Source organism: Eulemur rufifrons, chromosome 9, assembly GCF_041146395.1.
Source record: "Eulemur rufifrons isolate Redbay chromosome 9, OSU_ERuf_1, whole genome shotgun sequence".
Classification (NCBI taxonomy): Eukaryota; Metazoa; Chordata; class Mammalia; order Primates; family Lemuridae; genus Eulemur; species Eulemur rufifrons.
This window is the reverse complement of record NC_090991.1, coordinates 55,848,821-55,872,742: the sequence shown is the minus strand read 5'-3', so window position 1 is coordinate 55,872,742 and position 23,922 is coordinate 55,848,821. Positions and strand designations below refer to the sequence as shown.

General features: G+C 52.7%; 1 protein-coding gene across 1 annotated transcript in view; it reads left to right on the top strand.

The window, feature by feature from the left end:
* Positions 1 to 1,641: 1,641 nt before the first annotated feature.
* The window catches only part of CCDC57 (coiled-coil domain containing 57), an 88,658-nt gene continuing 66,377 nt past the window's right edge, over positions 1,642 to 23,922 (top strand). Inside the window, exons 1-6 of the mRNA XM_069483040.1 lie at positions 1,642 to 1,690; positions 11,208 to 11,622; positions 13,913 to 14,021; positions 17,374 to 17,475; positions 19,434 to 19,591; positions 19,718 to 19,792. Coding sequence (XP_069339141.1) covers positions 11,216 to 11,622; positions 13,913 to 14,021; positions 17,374 to 17,475; positions 19,434 to 19,591; positions 19,718 to 19,792 — 851 coding nt within the window. The 5' untranslated portion in view covers positions 1,642 to 1,690; positions 11,208 to 11,215. The remainder of the gene's footprint in view (positions 1,691 to 11,207; positions 11,623 to 13,912; positions 14,022 to 17,373; positions 17,476 to 19,433; positions 19,592 to 19,717; positions 19,793 to 23,922) is intronic.

Here is a 23,922-nt window from a genome sequence, read left to right as displayed (position 1 = left end):
CATGCTCAGGCAAGCTCCACTCAACCTCTCCCACCTGGAGCCCACCTTTGTGGACATGGGGCAGGGCAGCTCCCAGGGTGGGGCTGGGGCAGGGGTGTGGGCACCCTTGTGGGTGCGTCTCCTCCTGGAGCTGATGGAGGGACCAGCCAAGATCCCAGCCATGGCCCATCAACCCCAGCACTGCCCTGCGGGTGAGGGAAGTAGGGCTTTTCCTCCTCTCTTTTTTTTTTTTTTTTTTGAGACAGAGTCTCACTCTGTTGCCAGGCTAGAGTGAGTGCCGTGGCGTCAGCCTAGCTCACAGCAACCTCAAACTCCTGGGCTCTAGTGATCCTCCTGTCTCAGCCTCCCGAGTAGCTGGGACTACAGGCATGCACCACCATGCCCGGCTAATTTTTTCTATATATATATTTTAGCTGTCCATATAATTTCTTTTATATTTTTAGTAGAGATGGGGTCTCGCTCTTGCTCAGGCTGGTCTCGAACTCCTGAGCTCAAACGATCGCCCACCTCGGCCTCCCAGAGTGCTAGGATTACAGGCGTGAGCCACCGCGCCCGGCCTCCTCCTCTCTTAATGGAGTGACAAGCCCTGATGGCACCGCTGACGTGCGGACGGCTGACAAGGGCCGGGACTAGGAGCTAGAATTGAGGGGGGCGGTCCAGGCAGAGGCAACACAGCCTTGGGCCCTGAGGCAGAGCCGCTAGTGTGAGTCCAGGACTGGCCACGGGCGGTGGGGGGAAGGGCACGGAGAGGAGTGGTCCAGGGTCACTAATGCAGGGATGATTGATGGTGTCAGACCCCGATATTGCCCCCACCAGGGGATTCCCTGAGGCGCTCCCTCCCAGCCTCCCCGCAAAAGTTCTCGCTGAGGTTTGCGGGTGAACACGGGAAGCTTCTGGCCCAGGGCCTGGCCTCAGTTTATCCATCTATAAACTGGATAAGGAAAACAGCGCCCTTTTTGAGGAGCTGAACGGTTGGGAACGGCTGTGCCTGAGAACATGGTTCCCACGTGCGAGGGGCGGGGGGAGCCTGCGACTAAGCCGGCCCGGAGCTGGGGGCCTCCGCTGGGCCTAACCGGCCTCCCAGTTCTCAAATCCGGGCCAGACAAGCCCGTGTGGAGGGTCCCAGGGGCCCAGTCAGGTCCCCGTCGAGCCTGTGGCAGCGCCAACTCCTGGGGGCCACGGCCGCCCCAGGGGAGGACTTCGTGACAGCCCCGCCCGCCCATGTAACCCCGACGTCCCCCGCCCGCGCCTCCGGGCCTCCCCAGCGCCCCTCGCCCGCGCCGCCGGGCCTCCCCAGCGCCCCGCCACCCCTGGCCTATCGGAGCCACCTGGGCGAGCTCAGGCCACTCCCTTGGGGCTCCGGGCCGGGCGGCCTCAGGAAGCTGGCGCCTTGGGGACTCCGCGGCCCAATTGGGGGAGAGGCCTCTCGCGCGGCGGAGCCGCATCCTGAGGTCGCCCGGCTGCCGGAGAGGAAGTCCGCCAGGGGCCTAATTAGTCGCAGCGGGAAGTCGGGTCCGCTGGCGACCCCCACATGACCCTGTGCGCCTGAGCGCCTGGCGGAACCCTGTGCTGGGGCTCCTGTTTCCGGCCGGCGGCACCGGAGCACCGTACCGCACGCTGACAGCGGCCGACGGACTCGGGTCGCTATGGCAACGCAGCCCGCCTGGAAGCGGCTCCTCAGGCGTTCGGGGTGAGACGCGGGCGGCCTGGCGGGGCGGGGGCGGCTAGCGGAGGTGTTCCTCCGGGGTCCGCGACGCGAGAGGGCGCGGCGGGGGCGTGGGAGGTGCCGCTTTTCGTTGGAAAATCCCAGGACTCGAGTCCCGTCGGCGCTGCGCGCTCTCTGGGGCCCCGGAACCCGAGGTGGACCCTGTTCGAGCTTCGGGCTGGGCGGGACGCCCCGGGGACCCTTCGCGGGGAAGGGGGTGCGGACGGAGCGTGAACGCCCGGGGAACTGCCCCCGGCCCCGGAGAGGGTTGAGGGGGCGGCCGCTGCCCCGCGCCCCGGTGCGACTTGGGGGAAGGACTCCGCTGTCAGCGGGCAGTCACCGCTCTCCCTTCTGTGGCACGTTTGTCACGTGCCTGCTTCCTGGGGCCTTCGGGGTCCTTGAGTGCAGCCTTTTTTTTTTTTTTTTTTTTTTTTTTTTGTTGTTGTTGAGACAGAGTCTCACTTTGTTGCCCAGGCTAGAGTGAGTGCCGTGGCGTCAGCTTAGCTTACAGCAACCTCAGACTCCTCGGCTTAAGCGATCCTCCTGCCTCAGCCTCCCGAGTAGCTGGGACTACAGGCATGCGCCACCATGCCCGGCGAATTTTTTCTATATAGATTTTTAGTTGTCCGTATAATGTCTTTCTATTTTTAGTAGAGACGGGGGTCTCGCTCTTGCTCAGGCTGGTCTCGAACTCCTGACCTCAGAGCGATCCACCCGCCTCGGCCTCCCAGAGTGCTAGGATTACAGGCGTGAGCCACCGCGCCCGGCCGCGTGCAGCCTTTTGACTGGATCCAAATTTTACAGAACAAGTCCTTTCAAAAGGTTAAGGGATTTGTTCTGTGAAGTTGAGTTGGTCGTGGGGCGGCACGTGTGGATCTGGAGGCCGCAGTTTCCCCACCCAGGAAGGTGGTGTTTGGAAGCCAAGGTCTAGGTACGAGGTGGGCTTGTTGCTACTGGGTTATCGTTGTTGCTTGGCTTTCTCAATGGGCAGGGCTGGGAAACATGTATTTGTGTACACTGTACCCATCAGTATCTATTTATGCATCTCTGGGTCTGTGCATATATTAAAAACTGAGTTTATGATGATTCTAATCCATTATCACAGGGTCCATTCTGCCTTTCCCTTATCACTCTAAATCTGGCTCTGGTCTTCCTTGATATATTATTTGCACAATCCTAGAATATGTATAAAGTAGTTTTAGAACAGCCAGTCCATATTCTTGTGAAAAACAAACTTCCTGAGTAGAGCAGACTATTTGTGTGCAGTTATTTTCATTTTTATCCTTACAATATATGGTAAAAATATTGTTTTGCAAAGTTGCCTTAGTATGTTTATGTTATTCATTTGTAATAAAGTTAGGTTCAGTTTCTGGTTTTTTTTTTTTTTTTTTTTTTTTGAGACAGAGTCTCACTTTGTTGCCCAGGCTAGAGTGAGTGCCGTGGCGTCAGCTTAGCTCACAGCAACCTCAGACTCCTCGGCTTAAGCGATCCTACTGCCTCAGCCTCCCGAGTAGCTGGGACTACAGGCATGTGCCACTATGCCCGGCTAATTTTTCTATATATATTTTTAGTTGTCCATATAATTTCTTTCTATTTTTAGTAGAGACGGGGTCTCGCTCTTGCTCAGGCTGGTCTCGAACTCCTGACCTTGAGCGATCCACCCGCCTCGGCCTCCCAGAGTGCTAGGATTACAGGCGTGAGCCACCGCGCCCGGCCAGTTTCTGGTTTTTTTTTTTTTTTTTTTTTTTTGGTACATGGGACATTTATGTGGTTCAGAAAGCCCACAGAGTCTAAGAGTCTAAGCTCTTAACTGTAAGGTGGCTCAATTTCTCTTCTATTTTATTTCTTATTTACTTACTTTTTTTTGGCCAGTGTAGATTCAGAGAAAACAGCGCTGCATGCCCCTCACTCTGTAGATCTGTAAGATCCGTGAGAGCTACTGCTAATCTCTCTTATTTCTGATTTTAAAGATGGTTGCGCCTATTCCACACCTGGGCTGGAGTATAGTGGCATCTTCATAGCTCACTACAGTGTCAAACTCCTGGGCTCAAGCGATCCTCCTGCCTCAGCCTCCAGAGTAGCTGGGACTACAGGCATGTGCCACCATGCCCGGCTAATTTTTCTATTTTTTGTAAAGATGGGGTCTCACTCTTGGTCAGCCTGGTCTTGAATTAGCCTCAAGTGATCTTCCTGGCTTGGCTTCCCAAAGTGCCAGGATTACAGGAGTGAGCCACTGTACCCGGCCCCCGCAAGCCTAAAATTCTGTTGAAAAAAACAAATATGGCTTCTGAGACAGAAAAAAAAAATAATTATGGTTACTTTTTGGCAGTCAGTGAAGGAAGTGAAAAAAGGCTTAGGGTCATAGGTATATAATTTTCATCCCCTGGACTAATTTAAAGGGTATATGTTTAGCCCACGTGGCCTGTGTTGGATTCCAGAGAGTGCCAGGGTTGAATCCCCTATCCTAAATGTGGAGTAAGTGAGCCACCCCTGGACTTTGTTTTTTTTTTTCCTTTTTTTTTTTGAGACAGAGTCTCACTCTGTTGCCCGGGCTAGGGTGCTGTGGCGTCAGCCTAGCTCACAGCAGCCTCAAACTCCTGGGCTCAAGCAATCCTCCTGCCTCAGCCTCCTGAGTAGCTGGGACTACAGGCATGTGCCACCATGCCTGGCTAATTTTTTCTATATATTTTTAGTTGTCCAGCTAATTTCTTTCTATTTTTAGTGGAGGCGGGGTCTCACTCTTGCTCAGGCTGGTCTCGAACTCCTGAGCTCAAACAATTCGCCCGCCTCGGCCTCCCAGAGTGCTAGGATTACAGGCGTGAGCCACCACGCCCGGCCTTGGACTTGCTTTTAAGTTCCAGAAATATTTTATAAGTTAAGGTCATTAAGTATATTTATAGGGCAACAACAAGACAACATTCCTTACCAGAAGTGGATTTGGTTTCTTCTGCATTGGAGATGGTGAGGGCTTATCTCATTGCTGGCTGAATGGAAAGCCAAGTGTATCTGAGCCGCAGCTCTTCAGAGGAAGGGTACAAAAAGAAAATGTTGCTTTGAGTGTCTGTCTGCTTAGTCAGTATGCCCAGATGACTTGCTCATAAGCGAGTAGTGACTGGCTTTCAGCCTTCACAAATTGTCCTTCTGTCTAAATTGTAGAATCTGCAATGGGTTGTGTTTTGTTAGGGTCATGCAATGCTTTTCCCAATTAAGTATCAATCAAATGTTTGTTATAAAAAAATTGCTCCACATTTTTAGTCAGCAGAGCAGAAGTGTGATTCACTACCATCACATCTGTGGGCCAGGTAGCTCACAGGTGCGTCTCTGCCTGACGGTCTGGAGGTCTTGGTGAGGGGAAGGATGATCACACGCTCTTTATCCACCGCAGGATGTAGTCGCTGCAGCAAGCTTGCGAGGGAGATGGGGCACCACCAGGACAAGGCAAGTCCTTCTGCAGAGCTCACCATGCTGGGAATTTTTCTTGTCTCGCCTATATTAATAAGAGCTCCTTTTCAGCTGACCTTGGGGCTTGCCCTTTGTCTTGAATTCTTTCCTCTTAAGTATGATGCCAGGTGTTGAGAGGTACTTGGCGATGGGTCCTACTCCTAGCTCTGGCCGTCTTTGGTCCTCTCATAATCTATGCAGAGATGTCTCAGAGTCTCTCACCAACTGGAAGTGCCAACTTTTTATCCTTTTCCTCTGCTCGTTCCTGCTGCCCTCTGCATTGCGCCCTTTGGCTGACAAGGCTGGGGCCTGCGTGCTCAGGGATGACCACTGCAGATCACTGCTGGATTTTGGAAAAGTGTGGACAAGCTGCTCCACACTCCACTGTATTGTTTGTGACATCATCTTAACACTGGGGCACATTCAAGCCGTAATTGTTGGTGGACTGGGGTTGTCTTTGTCCTACTCACTGCTGAAGTACATCTTTATGCGTGGGAAACCATGGCTGTCATGAGGAGTTATTTTCATCTTCCTAAACCCAGAGATTTCCAAGTGCTTTTCACACTTGACAGGTAAACTTACAATATCCCTTTAGATCAGAAAGGGTTAGAAAGCTCAGTATTTTAAAAATTAGGAAATCAAAGTGATGAAATACCCTGCCGTGCACCGTTCCATCTCCTGCTGGGTGCAGACACCCTGACCCCACGGTTCTTCTTGAAGATTGTACATGTCTCATTGGTGGTGGGTCCCTCCCTCTCCAGAGATTTCTCCTGCAGCTCCCCAGAAGCTTTGTCTGGTCCTTCTTGAAAACCCGGTGCTTGCTAGGGACACCTGCCAGCTGATAGACAGATTGGGTCCAGACTCTGAATCTGTGATGTTTAAAGCCGATTAATCTCAGCCTTGGGGCTTTTGGGATCATCCTTAGGTGTGATTTGTACAAAAGCAGGGCAGGCTGTTCTGGGGTGGGGTAAGTAGGAAAGAAGCAGTGAGCATGGCTTGCATGCCCTTGGCGTGTGAGGGTTTACCCAGGGTCCTGCACGCTGGGTCTGGTGCGGCTGACTGGTGAAGCCGGGAGGAGCTGGGCTCTCTCACAGGCTGGGCGCTGAGCCTTGCTGTGTATGTACTGAGCTGCCTCTCTCTGCAGAGCCCAGAACCCTGGGGCACACCCGTCTTGCTCTAGAACTCTGGACGCTTCCACAGAGGGTGGCCCGCTGAGTCCTGAAGACCTAGTGGGAAGAAACTGCCCCAATGAACGGACAAAATGGAACATTCTGGGCCGGTTAGCAGCAGCTGGAAATCCAGTGGGAGCTTGGGTGAGCCATGCAGGCCACGCCCCATCCTGGGGGTCTTGTGTGTTGTGCCAAAGAGGTTGGACTTTATTTTGAAAATGACCAGGAGCCACAGGCAGATTTTAAGCAGAGAGATGTCACATGATCACCAAGAGTGACTCCTGTGGGTGGCTCTGTGAACAGCAGATTAAAGAGGCGAGCCTGGTGGCAGGGAGGACAGGATGCTATGGGCGGTCCTCAGAGGAGAGGCCCCCTGACTTTGCAACCTCAGTGTGCTCCTCTGCAGAGAACCGTTGTCATGACTCACGGACACTGAGGGAGAGGTTCTGAGTCATCGAAGATCACAGTGACATTGGTGTCATTTAATGTGTATTTGCTACTATTCTGATTCTTTCCCTATGAGTGTGCACAGGTATGTGCATGGCCTATACGTACAAGATGTTTCTGTGGCCACGACTCTGCCAGACAGTAGAGCTTACCGCACCAGCCACTGGGTGCTGGCCTTGCACCAGTGTGGGGTGGAAGTTTAGGAAGGATTTCCCGGAGTGGTACTTGGCTGCAGGTTGCAGTGACAGAAGGAGCCTCCAGGCGGAGGGTCACCTGCGGCATGGATGCTAGCGCTGGACCCTCAGCACGGCCCGGCTCTGAGGCGATGCAGTAGGAGGGCAGGCTCCTGGGGGTCCAGGAGTTCTAAGTGGAATGGGAAGTCCGGGTTGGGCGTTTTTTTTGTTTTTTTTTTTGAGATAGGGTCTCTCTCTGTCACCCAGGCTGGAGTCTAGTGGCATCATCATAGCTCACTGCAGCCTTGAATTACAGGCTCAAGTGATCTTCCTGCCTCAGCCTCCTGAGTCACTGGGACTACAGGTGTGTGCCATCACACCTGGCTAATTTTTTATTTACAGACGTGAGCTACCGCGCCTGGCCCTGGTTAGGCATTTTTAAAAATAGACTCCTTTGGCAGCCATAAAAGGGCAAGTGTGGGCAGAGATGCTCATGCAGGTCTCCTGCAGTAAGATGTGGTGGTGGCCAAGTGACTATGTGAGATCCAGGCTCGTCCAGCTGGGTGGATGGTGGTGCTGCTGAACGAGCCGAGGGAGTTGGAGGCAGCAGCATGGGGGGTACACCAGCTTGGTCCCAGCCCCATCAACTCTGATGAAGGATGGACTCGCGGCAGCTCCAAGGTGCGGACAGGCTGGGGAGGCCAAAGCGGACACAAGGAACGTGGGGTGCTGGGTGGGGCCCCACGGCTGAGCTCCACCCAAGGAGAGTGTGTAACGGGGATGAGGAGGTCACCTCTGCTCCAGAGCCTGGGTGCAGAGGCGCCATCTCAGCCCGCTGGAGGGGCTCCGGTGCCTCCAGCAATTATGCCCTGCCAACCAGTCCTTCCTTAGTGGGCCTGTCGCCCACTCTTCTTCCAGTTCCTATCGGCCGGTGCTTGGCCTGGCTGTGCCCTTGTGCCCTTTGAGACTTTGCATAACCAGCCCTGAGATGGGGCTAGGCCTTCTTTCTGCTCTGGCAGTGGCTCTCTGTCCCTGTCCCACCCGGCTGGAAGTGTGTGCCCATCCCCCCACTGGACATGGCTCTTTGAGGCCATCAGGGGCCACCCTGTGTGGACACCAGAGAAGAGTTGTGGGTGGATGTTTGTGTTCAGACTGAGCTCGTGCTTGGACCCCTACAGGGTTGGGGGATGCTGGGACCAGCCGTAAGAAACTCTCTGTCGTGTCTGTCACATAGGTAGTGATGAAAGCATGTCCCACATGAGGGGACAGCGCAGGCCTGCAGGCCAAACCCAGCTGGCCAACCCCAGCTCCTGCCTGGGGTTGAGGAGTTGTGATGTAAACCGTGTGGCTTACGAAGCCCCAGTTATTCACTGACTGCCCTGTACATAGCAAGTTGGCCGTGCCCGGCCCTGTGTGAGTCACTGCTCTTATGGGAAGACCTGCGTTAGGACGTTGTTTTGGATCTACATGCCGATGCCAAGACAACGTGAGCTTCCCCTGAGGAGTCGCCCTTTCCCCTTACGAAAGATGCAGGCGTGAGTTTCGTCCCCTGTCCTCGTGCTTTGCCCTCCAGCAGTGCCCAGTGGGACGCTTCGCTCAGAACTTAGCAGAGGATGGGACGTGATCTGAGAAGTGCGTCGTTAGGAGTCTTCCTCGCTGTGCAGACATCACAGCATGTGCTCACACACCTGGAGGGCACAGCCTCCTGCACGCTCGGCTGTGCGGTAGGGCCTGTCGTTCCAGGCGCCAAACCTGCACAGCGTGTGACTGTCCCAAGTACGCAGGCAACTGTAACACAATGGTAAGTATCGGTGTATCTAAACATAGAAAAGATGTCATAAAAATACGGTATTATTAATCTTAAGGGACCACTGTCATATGTGCAGTTCTTCCTTGACCAAACGTAGTTATGTGGGACTGCAGATTAGTACAACCTCTGTGGAAAGTAACATGGAGTTACCTCAAAGAACTATAAGCAGAGCTACCATTTGATCCAGCAATCCCGTTACTGGGCATCTACCCAAAGGAAAAAAAGACATTCCATAAAAAAGATATCTGCACTAGAATGTGTATAGCAGCACAGTTCACAATTGCAAGGATGTGGAAACAACCCAAGTGCCCATCAACACATGAGTGGACTAATAAAATGTGGTGTATGTATACCATGGAGTTCTACTCAGCCACACAAAACAGTGGTGATCTAGCATCTCTTGTATTATCCTGAATAGAGCTGGAGCCCCTTCTGCTAAGTGAAGTATCCCAAGAATGGGAAAACAAGCATCACGTGTACTCACCATCAAATTGGTGTTAACTGACCAACACTTAAGTGCACATATATTAGTAACATTCATCGGGTGTTGGACAGGTGGGGGGGGTGGGAGGGATGGGTATATTCACACCTAATGGGTGCGGTGTGCACCATGGGGGCGGGGCACGGTTGAAGCTCTGACTCCAGCTGGGCAAAGGCAATATACGTAACCTAAACATTTGTACCCTCGTAATATGCTGAAATAAAAAAATTAAAAAACAAACAGACGTAGTTATGCGGGGCATGCCTGTAATCGTGTGGGTCTTCGGTGGCTGTGCTTGGCGTTCTCGTCCTGGCGTCTGTCCTGTGGTGTTCCTTACTTACCCTTTGTGTTCTAGGCACTATCGTGCTGTGCTCAGAGGAGCGAAGGTGTCCCCGTTGCTCACCTGGCACCCAGTACACAGGACACATTTTCTCCTGTGACGTCCACCCTTACCGTTTCTTTAGTCCTGATGGAATATTTGGGATTCTCCAAATCCTAGCCCATACCATTTTGACAATTTCTCTTTTTAATTTGTTTCATTTTGTTATCAAGATGTTATAGTAATACTTTTGACTATGTAGCTAATTTTTTCTTGTTGGTTTTTGTTACTTGTGATTTTAGGAGTGAAGTGAATCCGTGTCTCTGAATAGTGGTATACTTGCAGATTTAGAGACCGGCTGCTGGCTTTATGATTCTAGAGTTCATGCAAAAGAAACGCCACAAAAAACCAAACCCTCACATTCTCTTCCTGTGTCTGAGAGTCACGCCTGTGGGTGTTTGCTCTACGCTGAGCCAAGTGGTGCTGGGGTCCGAGTGAAGCAGACGCTCCTTAAAGCCCTCCCCCAGTGCGTCCTGCGCCACTCTCACCCAGAAGGTTCTCTGTAAATGTGTCCTGAGTGGGTGAGCTGAGGTGACCTGAGACAGTGTGGTTTTTTCTTTTTAAAGAAGACTGACCCACTTATAAAGAATCAGACATGCCATATTCTTTGGGATGACAGTGATACACAAAGGTCACTGCCTTCCTCAGATCCCTGCCCCACCCTTCTGGAAAAGAACCCTCAGGAAAGAGCTTCAGTTAAGCACCGTTTTCTCCAAAAGATGATGGTGGCTCTTGTGCCCCAGCTGGCACAGCCTGGCCCCTTTGCCTGGCCACGTGGTACCCAGCACTGGTGGACTCGTGTTTTTTTCCATGAGTGGCCTTTTAAGTCAAGCCAAGGAGTCCTCAGCTAAGTGGTTTTGTGCACCAGAAACCACCCCTTCTCTGCCGAGTGGTGGGACCAGGACCTGACCAGGAAGGTGACAGCCTCTAGCATGCCCTGGTGAGGAGAGGCCCTCAGGTGTGGCCGTGGCCATCCCCAGTCCCCACCCCGTAGGGCTGTTGCCTCGGTAGATACACAGAGATGGGGAGGGGGAGGTTTCTAGATACTTGTTAGCAATTTCACTAAGTAATTTTACATTGTTGAATCTAATGATGAAAAATTAGACTTCTATATCTTTGTTTTTTAATTTTCTTTAGCATTTCACTTTTATTGTTTTACCAAAGTATCAATCCACGATGGATTAGACATAAAAGAACAAAGAAACCTACTCTCGGGTAGTGAATCTTCCAGAAGCCTGAGCCCTGGCTGCAGGAGTAGGGCGCTGGGTGGGAAGGGGCGTTGGTTCTGAGCTGCTTGGCAGCCTCTGTTTTCTCGGCTGTGAAACAGGCTTCCTGAAGCTGTTTGACAGAACCCAGCTCTCGCAGCCAGGTAGCCACGTTTCCCGTCTTTCCTGTGGAGTTGCTGCCCCCACTCCCCCTACCGCAGGATAAGGACAGGGGAGAGAGAGCCCTTGAGGTCTGGGCCTTACCTGCTCCAGAACTCAGGTGTGACCAGACCTTGTTTCTGTGACCTCGGTCGCTGTAGAACGGGGGTCTGAGGTGGGCATGTGGAAGGAAAGCCAGAGTCCCTTACTGACCCACGTCTGCCTCTCTCTGCTGCAGCCGCCACCATGCTGCCGCGGTGCACGGAGCAGGCCCTGGACGAGCTGCTGGCGCGCAGGGAGGAGGAGTGGAGGGCGCTGCAGGCCCACCGCACCCAGATGCAGGAGGCGGCCCTGCAGGACATGCAGAGCCGGCTGGAGGACTCGCAGAGGAAGCTGCGGCGCCTGCAGGAGGACTTTGTCTACAACCTGCAGGTGCTGGAGGAGCGGGACCTGGAGCTAGAGCTCTACGATGCCGCCTTTGCCCAGGCCAGGGCCCGGGAGGAGGCCAGGCAGGCGGAGGTGAGCGAGCTCAAGATAGAGGTGGCCAAGCTGAGGCAGGCGCTCGCCCAGGAGGCCAGGCGGATGGAGGAGCTGCAGCAGCAGCACCAGCTGAGGTTTCAGGAGCTTCGCCTGGAGCTGGAGCGTGTCCACAGGTGAGCGGCCCCTGGCCGAGGCCTCCGCTCCTGCTCCTACGCCCGGGCGCCATCCCCCATCCTGGTCTGCAGACTCTGGGCCGCCAGGGCTGGTCGGTCTTGCTGCCGAGCGAATGATGGCCTCTGGATAAGGGCTTGTTGAGTGCACGCAAACAAGACAGTGCCCTGGCCGTCCTTTCCTGGGCTCTGATGCAGCTCTGAAGTTGTTAGAGGCTGGTTTAAATGTTTGGAATTTGTTTCATTAGTTATACAAATCTGTATTGTTTTAGTGAAACATTTGAGCTTATTTTAATGTTAAATATCTATCAATTTGAAGTCTGAACGAGCTGACTTCAGTCAGGCAAGTCGATGTACAAACCAAATGCCTTCACTGTGGGGTCCCGTGGCTGGGCCGGGATCTCGCCCACGTGTCCAGCGTCCCTCAGCTCCGCCCCCCACGGTGGCCTTGAGAGTTTGATGGAACAGTCTTCATTTACAACATCACCCCACCCCCCATTTCACAAGTAACATGCGTGTGTTCGATATATCATGTTAACAGAGTGTGTCTGTGTGTTTCTCCGCGTGTGAAGTGTGTGTGCAGACTCCAGAGGGAGGGCGCACTGTGGGCTCTGTTTGCTCTTAACAGCGTCCCGAGTGTTTCTCACGTGGTTACGTGTTCTAACGGGGAGAGCATTTTAGAGCACTTTTTAAAATCACAGAAGTAGTGTGTTCTTATTACAGAAAGTCATTTCTTATAGAAGATGATGAGGTGAAATGTCAAAATGGAAACCACCGCGGGGGGCCTGTCGTGGTATCTCTGGGACCCAAACAGCCTCCCGCACTCACTGTTCTGAAACTTGCTTCTGGCAGTTCCTGGTCTGTTTTTGGCATCTTTTCTTTGTGTTGGTTTGTTGAGTTCGGCCACGTCTTTCTGAATGGCTCAGTGGTCTTCTGCTGTGTGCCCAGCCCATTTGCTCAGAGGCTCCCACATGGCCCTGAGCCAGCCAGCAGGACAGCACTGGGCATTCCTAGTCAGCAGAGGGACCTTCTGTGGCAGCTCAGGTGCAAGGAGAGTCTACTCCCCTCTGGGCCCCACTGAAGCCCCCCCTGCAAAAGTGCAGTGCCACTCCAACCTGCCGGAGCCGGTGTCTCCTGTCAAAACGCACGGGCGTGGCTTCCAGGGTCCCTGCAACAGATGTACCTGTCACGGGAGTCACTGTCCTGAGGGAAGCCCCTGTACAGCGTCTGCCGGAGCAGATATCGTGTGCCAGTCGTGGTCTTTCCCTGAGCAGTGCCCCTTGGTGATGCTCACCCCTCATGCCACCTTCCAGGGACCAGGGGAGGAGCCGAGCGTGGAACTGGAGGTCGGCCTCTCCCTCTGCCCCAGCGCAGACCTTGGTGTCCGGGCTGCTTCTCCTCAGAGCTCAGGGCAGGGCAGGTGTGTTGAACGCGGGGACAGTTGCCGCCCAGTTGTCTCCACACAAATGCTGACTTGCTCATAGCTGTTTCTGAGAGCTAAAGCATCCTTTGAAAAGTGCTTTACGTTATTTTGTGAAGAGTCTTCTTAAGTCTTCGCCGGTTCGTTCTCTCTACACCTGGGACATTGTCAGCTGTGTCCAGACTCCATTCCGGGACTCCGAGGGTGTGAGTGTTGTTAGATCTTTGTTATTGTCCCACAGGTCTCTGCACTCAGTTTGTTTCTCTTCTTTTTCAGTTTATTTTCTCTCTGTTGCTCAGACCGGGTCATTTCTGTTCCGTCTTCAAGTTTGCCGCCTTCCCTCCATCACGTCCGTCTTGCCGTCGGGCCCGTCCAGCGAGTCTTTGCTTATTGCACTTTCAGTTCTCACGTTTCCACTTGATTCTCTGTCATATCTTCTTCTTCTTTGCTGAGATGTTCTGGTTTTCCATTTGTTTTACTAAATTGCTTGTTGAAGCGTTTTAATGATGACCGCTTTAGTGATGTCAGCGTCCGCGCTGTCTTGGTGCTGGCATCTGATGGCCGTCTGCTCTCATTCAGGTTGAGATCTTTCTGGTTCTTGGCACATCGGGGGATTTTTTATCATAGCCTGGACGTTTTGGGCTTTCTGTTATGAGACTCTAGACTCTATTTAATTTTCTCTTTTACAGGCAGTCACCCTGCTGGGTATAGCAGGGTCCAGGTGGAGGTGAGAGTTCTGCTCCTCTGTGGGCCCCACTGAAGCCAGCCCTGCAAACGTGCAGCACCAGCTCTGCGTGTAAAATACACTTGCAGATGTATGCAGTTGGCGAATATTCAGAGTCGCTTTTCTTAATGCCTGTTTTATTACCACAGTGACAAGAGTGGTGAGATCGACCGTCATCGGGAACAATATGAAAATCTGAAATGGAGGCTGGAGAGAAAATTCGAGGAGCTCGACGGTGAACTGGCTCTGCAGAGACAGGTAGAGCTTCCAGGGTTGGTCCTTCCTGTGTGTTTTCCCTGCCTGCTTCGAAACTTAGATCATACAAAGTTAAGGAAAAAAAACCACCATTTTGTTCATTGACTGTGTTATCCATGGGAGTGAAAGTAGAATTATTGGGACAGGTTTCCACTCTGGAGGGGTATGTCGGGAGGTGTGATGGGCGTCTAAGTCTGCCTCAGAAGTCACTCCGGCAGCATTCTCTCTCCTCTCGGATCAGTCTGCAGAGAAGCAGAGCTAGTGGGACATACGTAGATATAAGAGGAGACGTGTCGTGGGAACTGACACACGCAGTTGTGGAGCCCGTGAAGTCCCATGATTTGCCAGCTGCAGGCGGCAGAACCTGGAAGGCTGGTGGTGTCATTCGGGTGCTCTGATTCCCAAGGGCAGGAGGAGGTTGGTGTCTCAGCTCAAGCAGAGAGAGCGTATTCACCCTTCCTCACTTTTTAGTTGTATTTGGGCCCTCCGTGGCTTGGAGGAAGCCCCTATTCGGGGGAGGGCGGGTCTTTATTCAGTCTGCTGATGCTGATGTCCTCACAGACACACCCTGAGCATCCCTTAGCCCAGTCTTTTTTTTTTTTTTTTTTTTTTGAGACAGACTCTTGTTCTGTTACTTGGGAGGACAGCAGCAGTTCAGGCTGTGGTCGGCTGGACAGTGAGTCCAGTTGGCTTCCGGGCTGTCCACACGCAGAGCTGCAGACCCTCACAGACATCTGGGAACATGGGTTTTTATCAGATAACAGCCTTGTCTCTGGAAGGAAGGAGACTCGATGTTGTAATGTACCAGTGCAGGTACTGCTGGAAATTAGGGTAGCGTTTATCTAGTGTGGTTCTGGAACAGTCCGAGCCTGTGCTGGCCCCGGGCGCAGGCGCTTCTGCTTCCACTCTGCGCTGCTGCCCACGTCCCGAGTTCCAGTTGTTAAGCTGGAGTTTCACGTGTTCTAGCTTTGTGGTTGCCTTTGGGCTGCTTTTTTGTTTCTCGTTTCAGAAGATCTTTGTGTCCATTACTGACTTGTCAGAAGGAGAATTGATTCAGTGGGGATAATGATTTTCTTTTCAAAAATGAAATACAAGTCGACGGTAACTGAATCAGTTTAACTTTTATTACATGTGTGAGTTGTGCACTGCGAATGTAAGGAAGTCTTTTTCCTTGTAAGTTAATAACAGGGTTAAAAGCCACTAGAGGAGAGACTGAGTGATTATTGATTTATTCATTCATTTAACAAATACTTTTTTTTTTTTTCTTGAGGCAGAGGCTTGCTCTGTCACCTGGGCTAGAATGCTGTGGCATCAGCCTAGCTCACAGCAACCTCAAACTCCTGGGCTCAAGCAATCCCTCTGCCTCAGCCTCCTGGGTAGCTGGGACTACAGGTGCCACCACCATGCCCGGCTAATTTTTCCATTTTTAGTAGAGACAGGGTCTCGCTCTTGCTCAGGCTGGTCTTGAACTCCTGACCTCAAGCCATCCGCCCACTTCAACCTCCCAGAGTGCTGGGATTACAGGTGTGAGCCACTGCACATGGCCAACAAACACTTTTGAAACACAAACTATGTGCCAGGAGCTCTCCCAGGGGCTGGGGAGGGGCTGTGAACACCCTGGCAGAGTGAGCAGACACCTGAGGGTGCAGTCGACCACCTGAGCAGTAAGTAGGATCGTGAGGCTGGGGCTTGCTCCAAGTGCGATGGGCACTGTTGGGGTTTGAGCAGAGCAGCGACGTGAGCCGAGTCACACTGGGGTGAGGACCACGGGAGCAGGGACAGGGGCTAGCGAGCAGGATGATGGGGGTGGACCGGGTGGGAGCGCGAGGATGGAAGATTGGGGACACACCTGAAGGGAGCTGAGGACCCTTGGATGCAGGATGGGGGCATGAGAGGGGCAGGTGTCAAGGATGACGGCTGGTTTGGGCCTGAACACTGGAGGGGTGACAGGTGTGTGTGGCGGGTTCGGCTGGTGTGCAGGGCCACACACCCGTGTCCAGTCCAGGCGCACCTGCTAAGTCGTGTGGACGTCATGAGGTGCGGGAGTGGGCTGGTCGGGGAAATGTGAGGAAGAGTGAGAAGGGCGTCAGGGCAGGATGCCATACTGCACGGTACTAAGACTCAGATCCTTGTCACGGGGGAGCTGGGGTGGTCTCCCTCCTGGCAGGCACCTCTGAGACGAGATTCCTGCCCCCTGGTGGCCATGGCCTACATAGCCTCCGCTCCCCCGCACATCAGTGTTCAGAGGAAAAGCCCAGTGTTCCGTGATTTCGTAATATGTTAGGACCTGTGAACCAATGACTTTTCTTTTCTTTTTTTTTTTTTTTTTGAGACAGAGTCTCGCTCTGTCACCCTGGCTAGAGTGCCGTGGCGTCAGCCTAGCTTACGGCAACCTCAAACCCCTGGGCTCAAGTGATCCTCCTGCCTCAGCCTCCCAAGTAGCCGGGACTACAGCCATGCGCCACCATGCCCAGCTAATTTTTTCTATTTTTTGTAGAGATGGGGCCTCACTTTTGCTTAGGCTGGCCTTGAACTCCTGAGCTCAAGCCATCCTCCCACCTTGGCCTCCCGGAGTGCTGAGATTACTGGCGTGAGCCATTGTGCCTGGCCTTCCATGACTTTTTTATTGTGATTCCATTAAGTGTTACTCTTGTGATCCTTACCATCATTTTTGCCTTTCAAAGAGGGTAAAAAGTATGTTTTCAATTGTGCTTTCTGCACAGTTTCTCTGCGGCTCCCACCGGTGTTGGGAATTCAGGGTGAGCTGCTGTGCTGGTGCAACTTGTCCATTTAGTGCCGGCCCACGTGTGGATCCTGTCTGCCCCGGGCCGGCAGAGGGTGCTAGACGTTCCTGGCTGCACCTCAGGGTTGGGTTCAGCCTCCCTCCGTGCCCGTCCTTCAGGTAACCGAGTCTGTTTGGAATGGGTGGTCCTGGAAGAGAGACGTGGTCTGCGAGGGCCCATGCTCCCCAGTGCAGTCGTGGAGCAGTTGGTTCTCCGTCCGGATGCGCCTACTGGCTCACTCTGCGTGGGGCAAACACAGGGAGAACTAAGGGGAGAAGTGGGCAGATCTGCATCCTCAGTGGGGGCCGACCCTGCAAGCCCCCTCTGCTGTCTGTGCAGACGTGTGCATCACGGTGCCGTAGGAAGAAGCCTGAGAAGTAGTTCAGCGCGTGCAGTTGGCACTGGCCCACGGCTGGTGTCACAGATCCCAACCTCTCTCTCCTCGATAGTGTTCCTGCGGTCCTTCCTCAGGGACCGCTGTGTCCTGCCCACCTCCTGACTTCTAAGCCTGCCAGCGAGGTCTGTGCTGGGTCCCCACCACTGTCCTTTCACTGTGGCCCTGTGTGTTCCAGGAACTGCTGCTGGAGTTTGAATCTGAAACGCAGAAGCGGGAGCACGAATTCCGCCTGCAGGCCGACAGCATGAGCAGCGTGGTCTTATCTCACGAGCTCAAGGTAACTGGGGCTGCTTTGAGTGTTGAAAGCTTTTCCTCATCTGCCCTAAGACCCCCCTCTCTTGAGTGGCGAGGCTCTTTCTGAACTGTGGGTCAGACGGATCACACATGGGCATGTGGGCTGGGGTTTTGGCTGCACAGAGCCGGGCCGAGGCCTTGGTGGGACGTGGGGGATGCGTCTGCTGAGGTCACTGTGGACTCACTGTCCTCAGTCAGGACGGTTGGTGCCTCCGCTCCTGGTCGAGCTGCCTGAGACCTTGAGCAAGCGCCGTCCCTTGAGGTGAGTGACCAGCCCGGTACGGCCGAGGCAACAAGGCTACTGCAGACTCTGTCCCTGTTGGTGGCCTGAGTTCTCCCGTGAGATCCTTGAAACGGGCCTGTGGGTGCTGCTCACCTGCCCACCGCACAGCAGAGGCCGTGCTAGGCTCAGCACCTCTCTGGAGCCGCAGGGTGGCATGTGGCGCAGCTGCAAGCGGAACATGCACGTGGTTCTCCATGTCACCTCAGACCCTGCCAGGATCACTCTCAGGATGCGGGACAAGGACCAGCCTTGGGGGCTACATGTAGGCAGGACAATGGCTGCTTGGGGGTGGGAGGAGGGGGTGATGTCTGGTCTGGACCTTTTGCCTGACTGCTTGTTCCTGTGGGCAACAGCCTTTGTGGCTGGCACGGAGCCCTCCCCCAGGCTTTCTTGCCCCTCCACAGACAGGCAGGGGGAGGCCCCAAGGACCCTGGTGGGCAGGTATTCAGAGTGGCTGGGGCCCAGGCTAGGCAACCCGCAGTCTGGCCTCCTGGCACAGATCACGGTCCCCTGCTAGGCAAGGCCAGCCCGCGTTTGACCACGTGGCTGCTGGCCACAGAGCCCTGCATGACCCTTTCTCGTTAGTCTCCGACCCCACCGCTACCCCACCCCTGGACACAGTGCTGACCCTGTCAGCCAGAGACCAGAGCGGTCTGGGCCTGAGGCTGGGGCTGCCCCACCGGGACCCTCACAAGGCCCCTTTGGGAACTTGTGAGCACCGAGGAGCAGGCCAGCAGGTGGGCACGTGGGTGCCCTGTGCTCCCTGTGGGGTGGGCTCTCCTGTCAGAGGGGGGACATCCCAAGTGCTGGGCCCGTTTTCATCTTCACCTGCTGCAAGAGCCTGTGGTGTGCATCACAGTATGCAGTTTATTAATAAAAGCAAGAGCTGAGTCTTTTTTGCTGGGATTACAAGTATGAGCCCCTGAGGCTGGCCGCCTTTCGCTCCTGGGCTCAAGGGGTCTTCCTGCTTTGTCCTCCCCAGTAGCTGGGACCACAGGCTCATGGTGCCATACCCGGCTAATTTTTCTTATTTTTTTTTTTTTTTTAAAGATGGAGTCTCACTACATTGCCCAGGCTGGTCTCAAACTCCTGGCCTCAAGCTGTCCTCCCACCTTGGCCTCCCAAGTTGCTGGGACTACAGGTGTGAGCCACTGTGCACGGCTCCTGTATACATATTATCTGATTTGGGTATAGCAGCCATCGTCACCACCAGTGTTTTACAGATAAGGAAATGGAGGCCCAGAGAGGCTATTTAAAAATTCAGTGGCCGCTGGGATTTGAGTGGGATCGCTAAGCAGTGAGCCAGGTTCTTACACACGCCCTGCATGCTTGATGTCATTATTTAAATAATATTAAAATTGCGTGCTAAGAAACGGAGTGGAACTGAATTGGTCTACTATGGCGAAGGGCTGGGATGCACAGGGGGTCCCTGCTGGGACTGGGGCCTGACTCGATGGGTGCAGAGCCTTCAGAGGCCACTCGGTCTCACCTGAGTCTGCACCACGGGGGCGTGGCACGTGAGGACATTCTCACCGCCTCACTGTTTCCTGAACTTCAGTTTTATTCTCTCCAATCTTGGTAAAATGGCAGTACATGTGTCTAATGCCTCAATTCATTCTAACTATATCCTCATTTTCAATTTTTAAAATTGTTCAAAGGTTAAACTACTGAACAAAGAGCTTGAGGCTCTTCGAGAGGCTGGAGCAAAGGCCGCAGAGTGTCTACAGAGGGCTGAGGCCGCAAACTCGGAGCTGGAGAGGAAGCTGCAGCACCAAGTCTGTGCGTGCCGGGACCTGGAAGCCGTGAAGGATGCCCAGTGCGTGTGGCCTCCCGTCTCCTGGGCGAGTTCCGTGGCTCCATCTCGCGGTCTGGGCTGGGAGTCTCTTCGAGCTTTTCTTTAGTCTCTTATCTGCTTTTCCCACTAATATTTGTTTCTTCTTAGGATAAAGAACTTAGAAGATAAACTTCACTCTGTGCAGCTAACCAGGGAAAAAGAGGAGGAGACGTTTAAGAGGAAGTGAGTATTTCTGACCCCCATAGTGCGCAGCCTCCCCGTGGCCGGGGCTGGGGGACGAGGGTGGTACCTGCGTCCCCGAGTTCTCACCAGGGGGGTCTGGCCTGGACTCAGCCTCGCACCTGTGTTTCCGCTCTGGATTTTCTCAGTGACGTTTAGCCTTTCCAGTGTTTTAAAAGTTAAAACATTTAAAACCTAAGTTAAAAGTTAACTTTTAAAACTTAAAAGTTTTACTTATGTTAACCAGTTTCTTTATTTTTTTATTTATTATTTTGAGACAGAGTCTTTCTCTGTCACCCTGGGTAGAGTGCAGTGGTGTCATCACAGCTCACTGCAGCCTCACACTCCTGGGCGTGAGTGATCCTCCTACCTCAGCCTCCCCAGTAGCTGAGACTACAGGCACTCGCCATCCTCAGCTACTTATTTTTTTTGTTTTGTAAAGATGGGCTCTCAATAGTGCCCACGCTGGTCTCGAACTCCTGGCCTCAAGCAATCTTCGCACCTCGACCCCTCAGAGTGCAAGGACAGCGGTGGGGAACCTACGGCCTTGGGGCCACATGTGGCCTTCCGGATCCTTGAGTGCAGCCTTTTGACTGAATCCAAATTTTACACAACAAATCTTTTTAATCTTAGCAGCTAGGATTATAAGTGTGAGCCACTGCACCTGGCCTGAAATGATTTTCATAATTCAGTGTGGGTCCTGTGACCCTGGCAGGACAGCACTGCCCCCGCCCCGAGTGCCTGGTGTTGCAGGTGTCGTGGGACACCCAGGGAGTAGATGTCGGGGGGGGGGTGGCGGGCCTCAGGGCAGTGGTCCTGACAAAGCCCATGTAGAATCCACCCCCACAAAGCTGGCCTAGTAGTGAGGCCTTGGTAGGACGATGTAGAGTGGGTGCCCGAGAGGGCAGAGGCTGCAGGGTGGGGCCGAGAGCCTGAGGGCAGCCTCTGTTTCAGCTGCCACCACAAGGTTCCTTTTTCTTCTCTGAAAAAACATTGTAACCATAAATAAAAACATGTAGGTGTTTATGAAGATAGTTGTAATGACGTGGGTGATGGGCAGTGATGCAAGGGTGACTGTCTTGCATTTTCTTGTGTTTGTTGTTGCCAAGATGTTTGTGCAACGTGTGCAGATTGAGAAGCAGAACTGTGAGGACGCTGTCTTTGCTGCTTTGCCCTGGAATCCCCTGCAATGGGAAACTCTTTCCAGCCTGCCATGCACACCCCACTGGTGGTGGTGAGAGAGGGTCGTGTCCTCAGATGACACGTACTGTGAGGGTGCATGCCGTGTTCTTGCAGCCAGATGAGGAAACTGAGGCAGAGTGGACGCGTGAGGAACCAGATAGACATAGAGCAGATGGTGGTGGTGCCAGGACTGCTTGCTTAGCCCCACCGTGCGGCCATGAAGAAGTTAGACAAACACTGTTTGTCTTTGTAGGTTTTTAAATCTATATCTAGAATTTTAAAACATCATAAGTTGATAGTTGACACTTGAACAACTCAGGGACTAGGGGTGCCATCGCCCTGTGTAGTCAGAAATTCACATGTTGGCAGGGCGAGGTGGCTCACGCCTATAATCCTAGCACTCTGGGAGGCAGAAGTGGGAGGATCTCTTGAGCTCGGGAGTTTGAGGTTGCTGTGAGCTAGGCTGTTGCCACGGCACTCTAGCCCAGGTGACAGAACGAGACTCTGTCTCCAAAAAAAAATTCACGTATAACTTTTTTCCTTTTTCTTTTTTTTGTGGCAGAGTCTTACTCTGTCACCCCAGCTAGAGCGCAGTGGCACAATCATAGCTCACTTTAGCCTCAAATTCCTGGTCTCAAGCAATCCTCTTGCTTCAGCCTCCTCTTAGAGTGCTAGGATTACAGGTGTGAGCCCACGTATAATTTTTGACTTCCCCAAAACTTAACTAATAGCCTACTGTTGACCAGACGCCTTATCAATAATATAAATAGTGGGTTAACACATATTTTGTATGTTCTATGTGTTATATACTGTCTTCTTATAATGAAGTAAGCTAGAGAAAAGGAAATGTTATTAAGAAAATCATGAGGAAAAGAAAATATATTTGCTATTCATTAAGTGGAAGTGGATCAGCATAGAGGTCTTCGTCCTCATCGTCGTCCCGGTGAGTGGGCGGAGGAGGAGGAGGGGGAGGGGGGAGGCAGGTCTTGCTGTCTCGGGCAGGCAGAGGTGGAAAGGGAGGCAGAGAGGCAGGCACACACTGAGTAACTTAACGGAAATATGTCGTAATTTCTGTCTTTTTTGCTTTTTTATTTCTCTAAAAATCTTTCTACGTCATCCCAATTCTTCTTCCAGTGTTTGCTTTAGTTTCAGCGCCCGTATCATAGAGGTGCTCATGTGGTGAAAGAAGTCAGAAGGGGTCTTGCATAATCGGAACCTTCTGCCAGGCTGTCTGACGTCACTTGTTTGTCGCCCTGCTGCGTCCACATCTCTTCCTTGTCGTCTGGCACTGGTTCCGAAGCACTCGCCTCCGCCAGGTCACCTTCTGTGACTTGCCCTGGTGTGGCATCTGTCAGCTCTTGACTTTCTCCAAGCTCCGTGTCTTGGAGCCCTTTGCCCTCTGCCTTTCTTGCTGTGTCCACGGTCTCTTCCACCATTTCCTCAGCTGGCTCTGCCGCGCATTCTGTGCAGTCGTGCACAGCGTCCGGGCATGATTCCTGCAGCAGGAATCCATTGTTTCTGGCCCGATGGCTTTCACGGGTTTTCTGTAGCAGTGGTGGCATCTTCCGCGGTGGAGTCCCCCCAGACTGTCTAGACGTTCCTCCCATCGAGTTCTCTTCCACAGCGTTGACTGTCCTTTCCACAGAGACTGTGTGTGATGAGCCTTAAAGGTCCTTAGGACCCCTAGAGATTTGTGTCTGGGGGCAAACAGACCACTTCGATGCCTTCGGTGTTGAAGGTGTGGGGTCTGGGTGGCTGGGCATCGTCCAATGTCAAAAGAACTGCAGAAGTTAGTCCCCTACCGGCAGGGTATTTCCTCACTCAAAGTGTCGATGGAACCACCCAGAAGGAGGGTTCCCATTACCCTGGCTGCTATGCACAGCCACAATTTATCTTTCCCTTCAGGGCTTGGGGTTGGCCGCATTGTAGGTGAGGGCAGTCCTGGTCATCCCCCTGGCCACACTGGCACAAAACCGTGGTGTGAGCCTGTCCCTTCCTGCCTCCAACCCTGGTGCTCACTTTTCTTCCTCACTAGTCAATGTCCCATGCAGCTTTCTCTTTCCAGAATACGGCACTTTAGTCTGCATTAAAAGCCTGTTAAGACAAGTATCTTTTCTCCTTAATGATTTTCTTTTCTTTTTTAATTTTTGTAGAGATGGGGGTCTCACTATGTTGGCCAGGCTGGTCTTGAACTCCTGACATCAAGCGATCCTCCCACCTTGGCCTCCCAAAGTGCAGGGATTACAGGCATGAGCTGCCTCACCTGACCATCCTTAATGATTTTCGTAATGACATCTGGGAGCTTGTCTGTTACCTCTTTGTTGGCAGAGCTGCTTCTCCTGTTATCTTGACATTTTTAAGCCAAACCTCTTTCTAAAATCATCAAACAATGCTTTGCTGGCATCAAATTCTTCAGCTTTAGATCTTTCACCTTCCTTTTGCTTTAAGTTGTCGTTTAGTGACTTCACTTTTTCTTGAATCATATTAGAGTCTGTAGGTATGCCATTCTTATAGCAATCTTGCACCCACATAAAAGCTGCATTTTCAATGCAAGATAAAAAGGTATTTTGAAAAAAGTGTAAACTTTTCCTGTCTGCTAGTGTAGCTGCAGCGACAGCTTCATGAATTTTCTCTTCTTTTTTCACCATGACCCTTACACTGGATTCACATATTGTGAAATGGTGGGAAACCACAGCTGTAACCTCAATCTGTGGTACATACCAAGCAGTTCAGCCCTTCCTGTAATGTCGTGTCTTTTCACTGCTTCTTGGGAGCACCTCCCGCGTCACTAGTGGCACTACTTAGGGCCGCATGGTGTTATTCAGGGTTTACAGGACTGCACTAAACACAGTGAAAAATGCAGGAGAACTATGAGACATCACGTTTTTAAAAATCATTTTTATCTTTCATTTTTTTTAGAGACAGGGTCTCACTCTGTTGCCAGGCTGGAG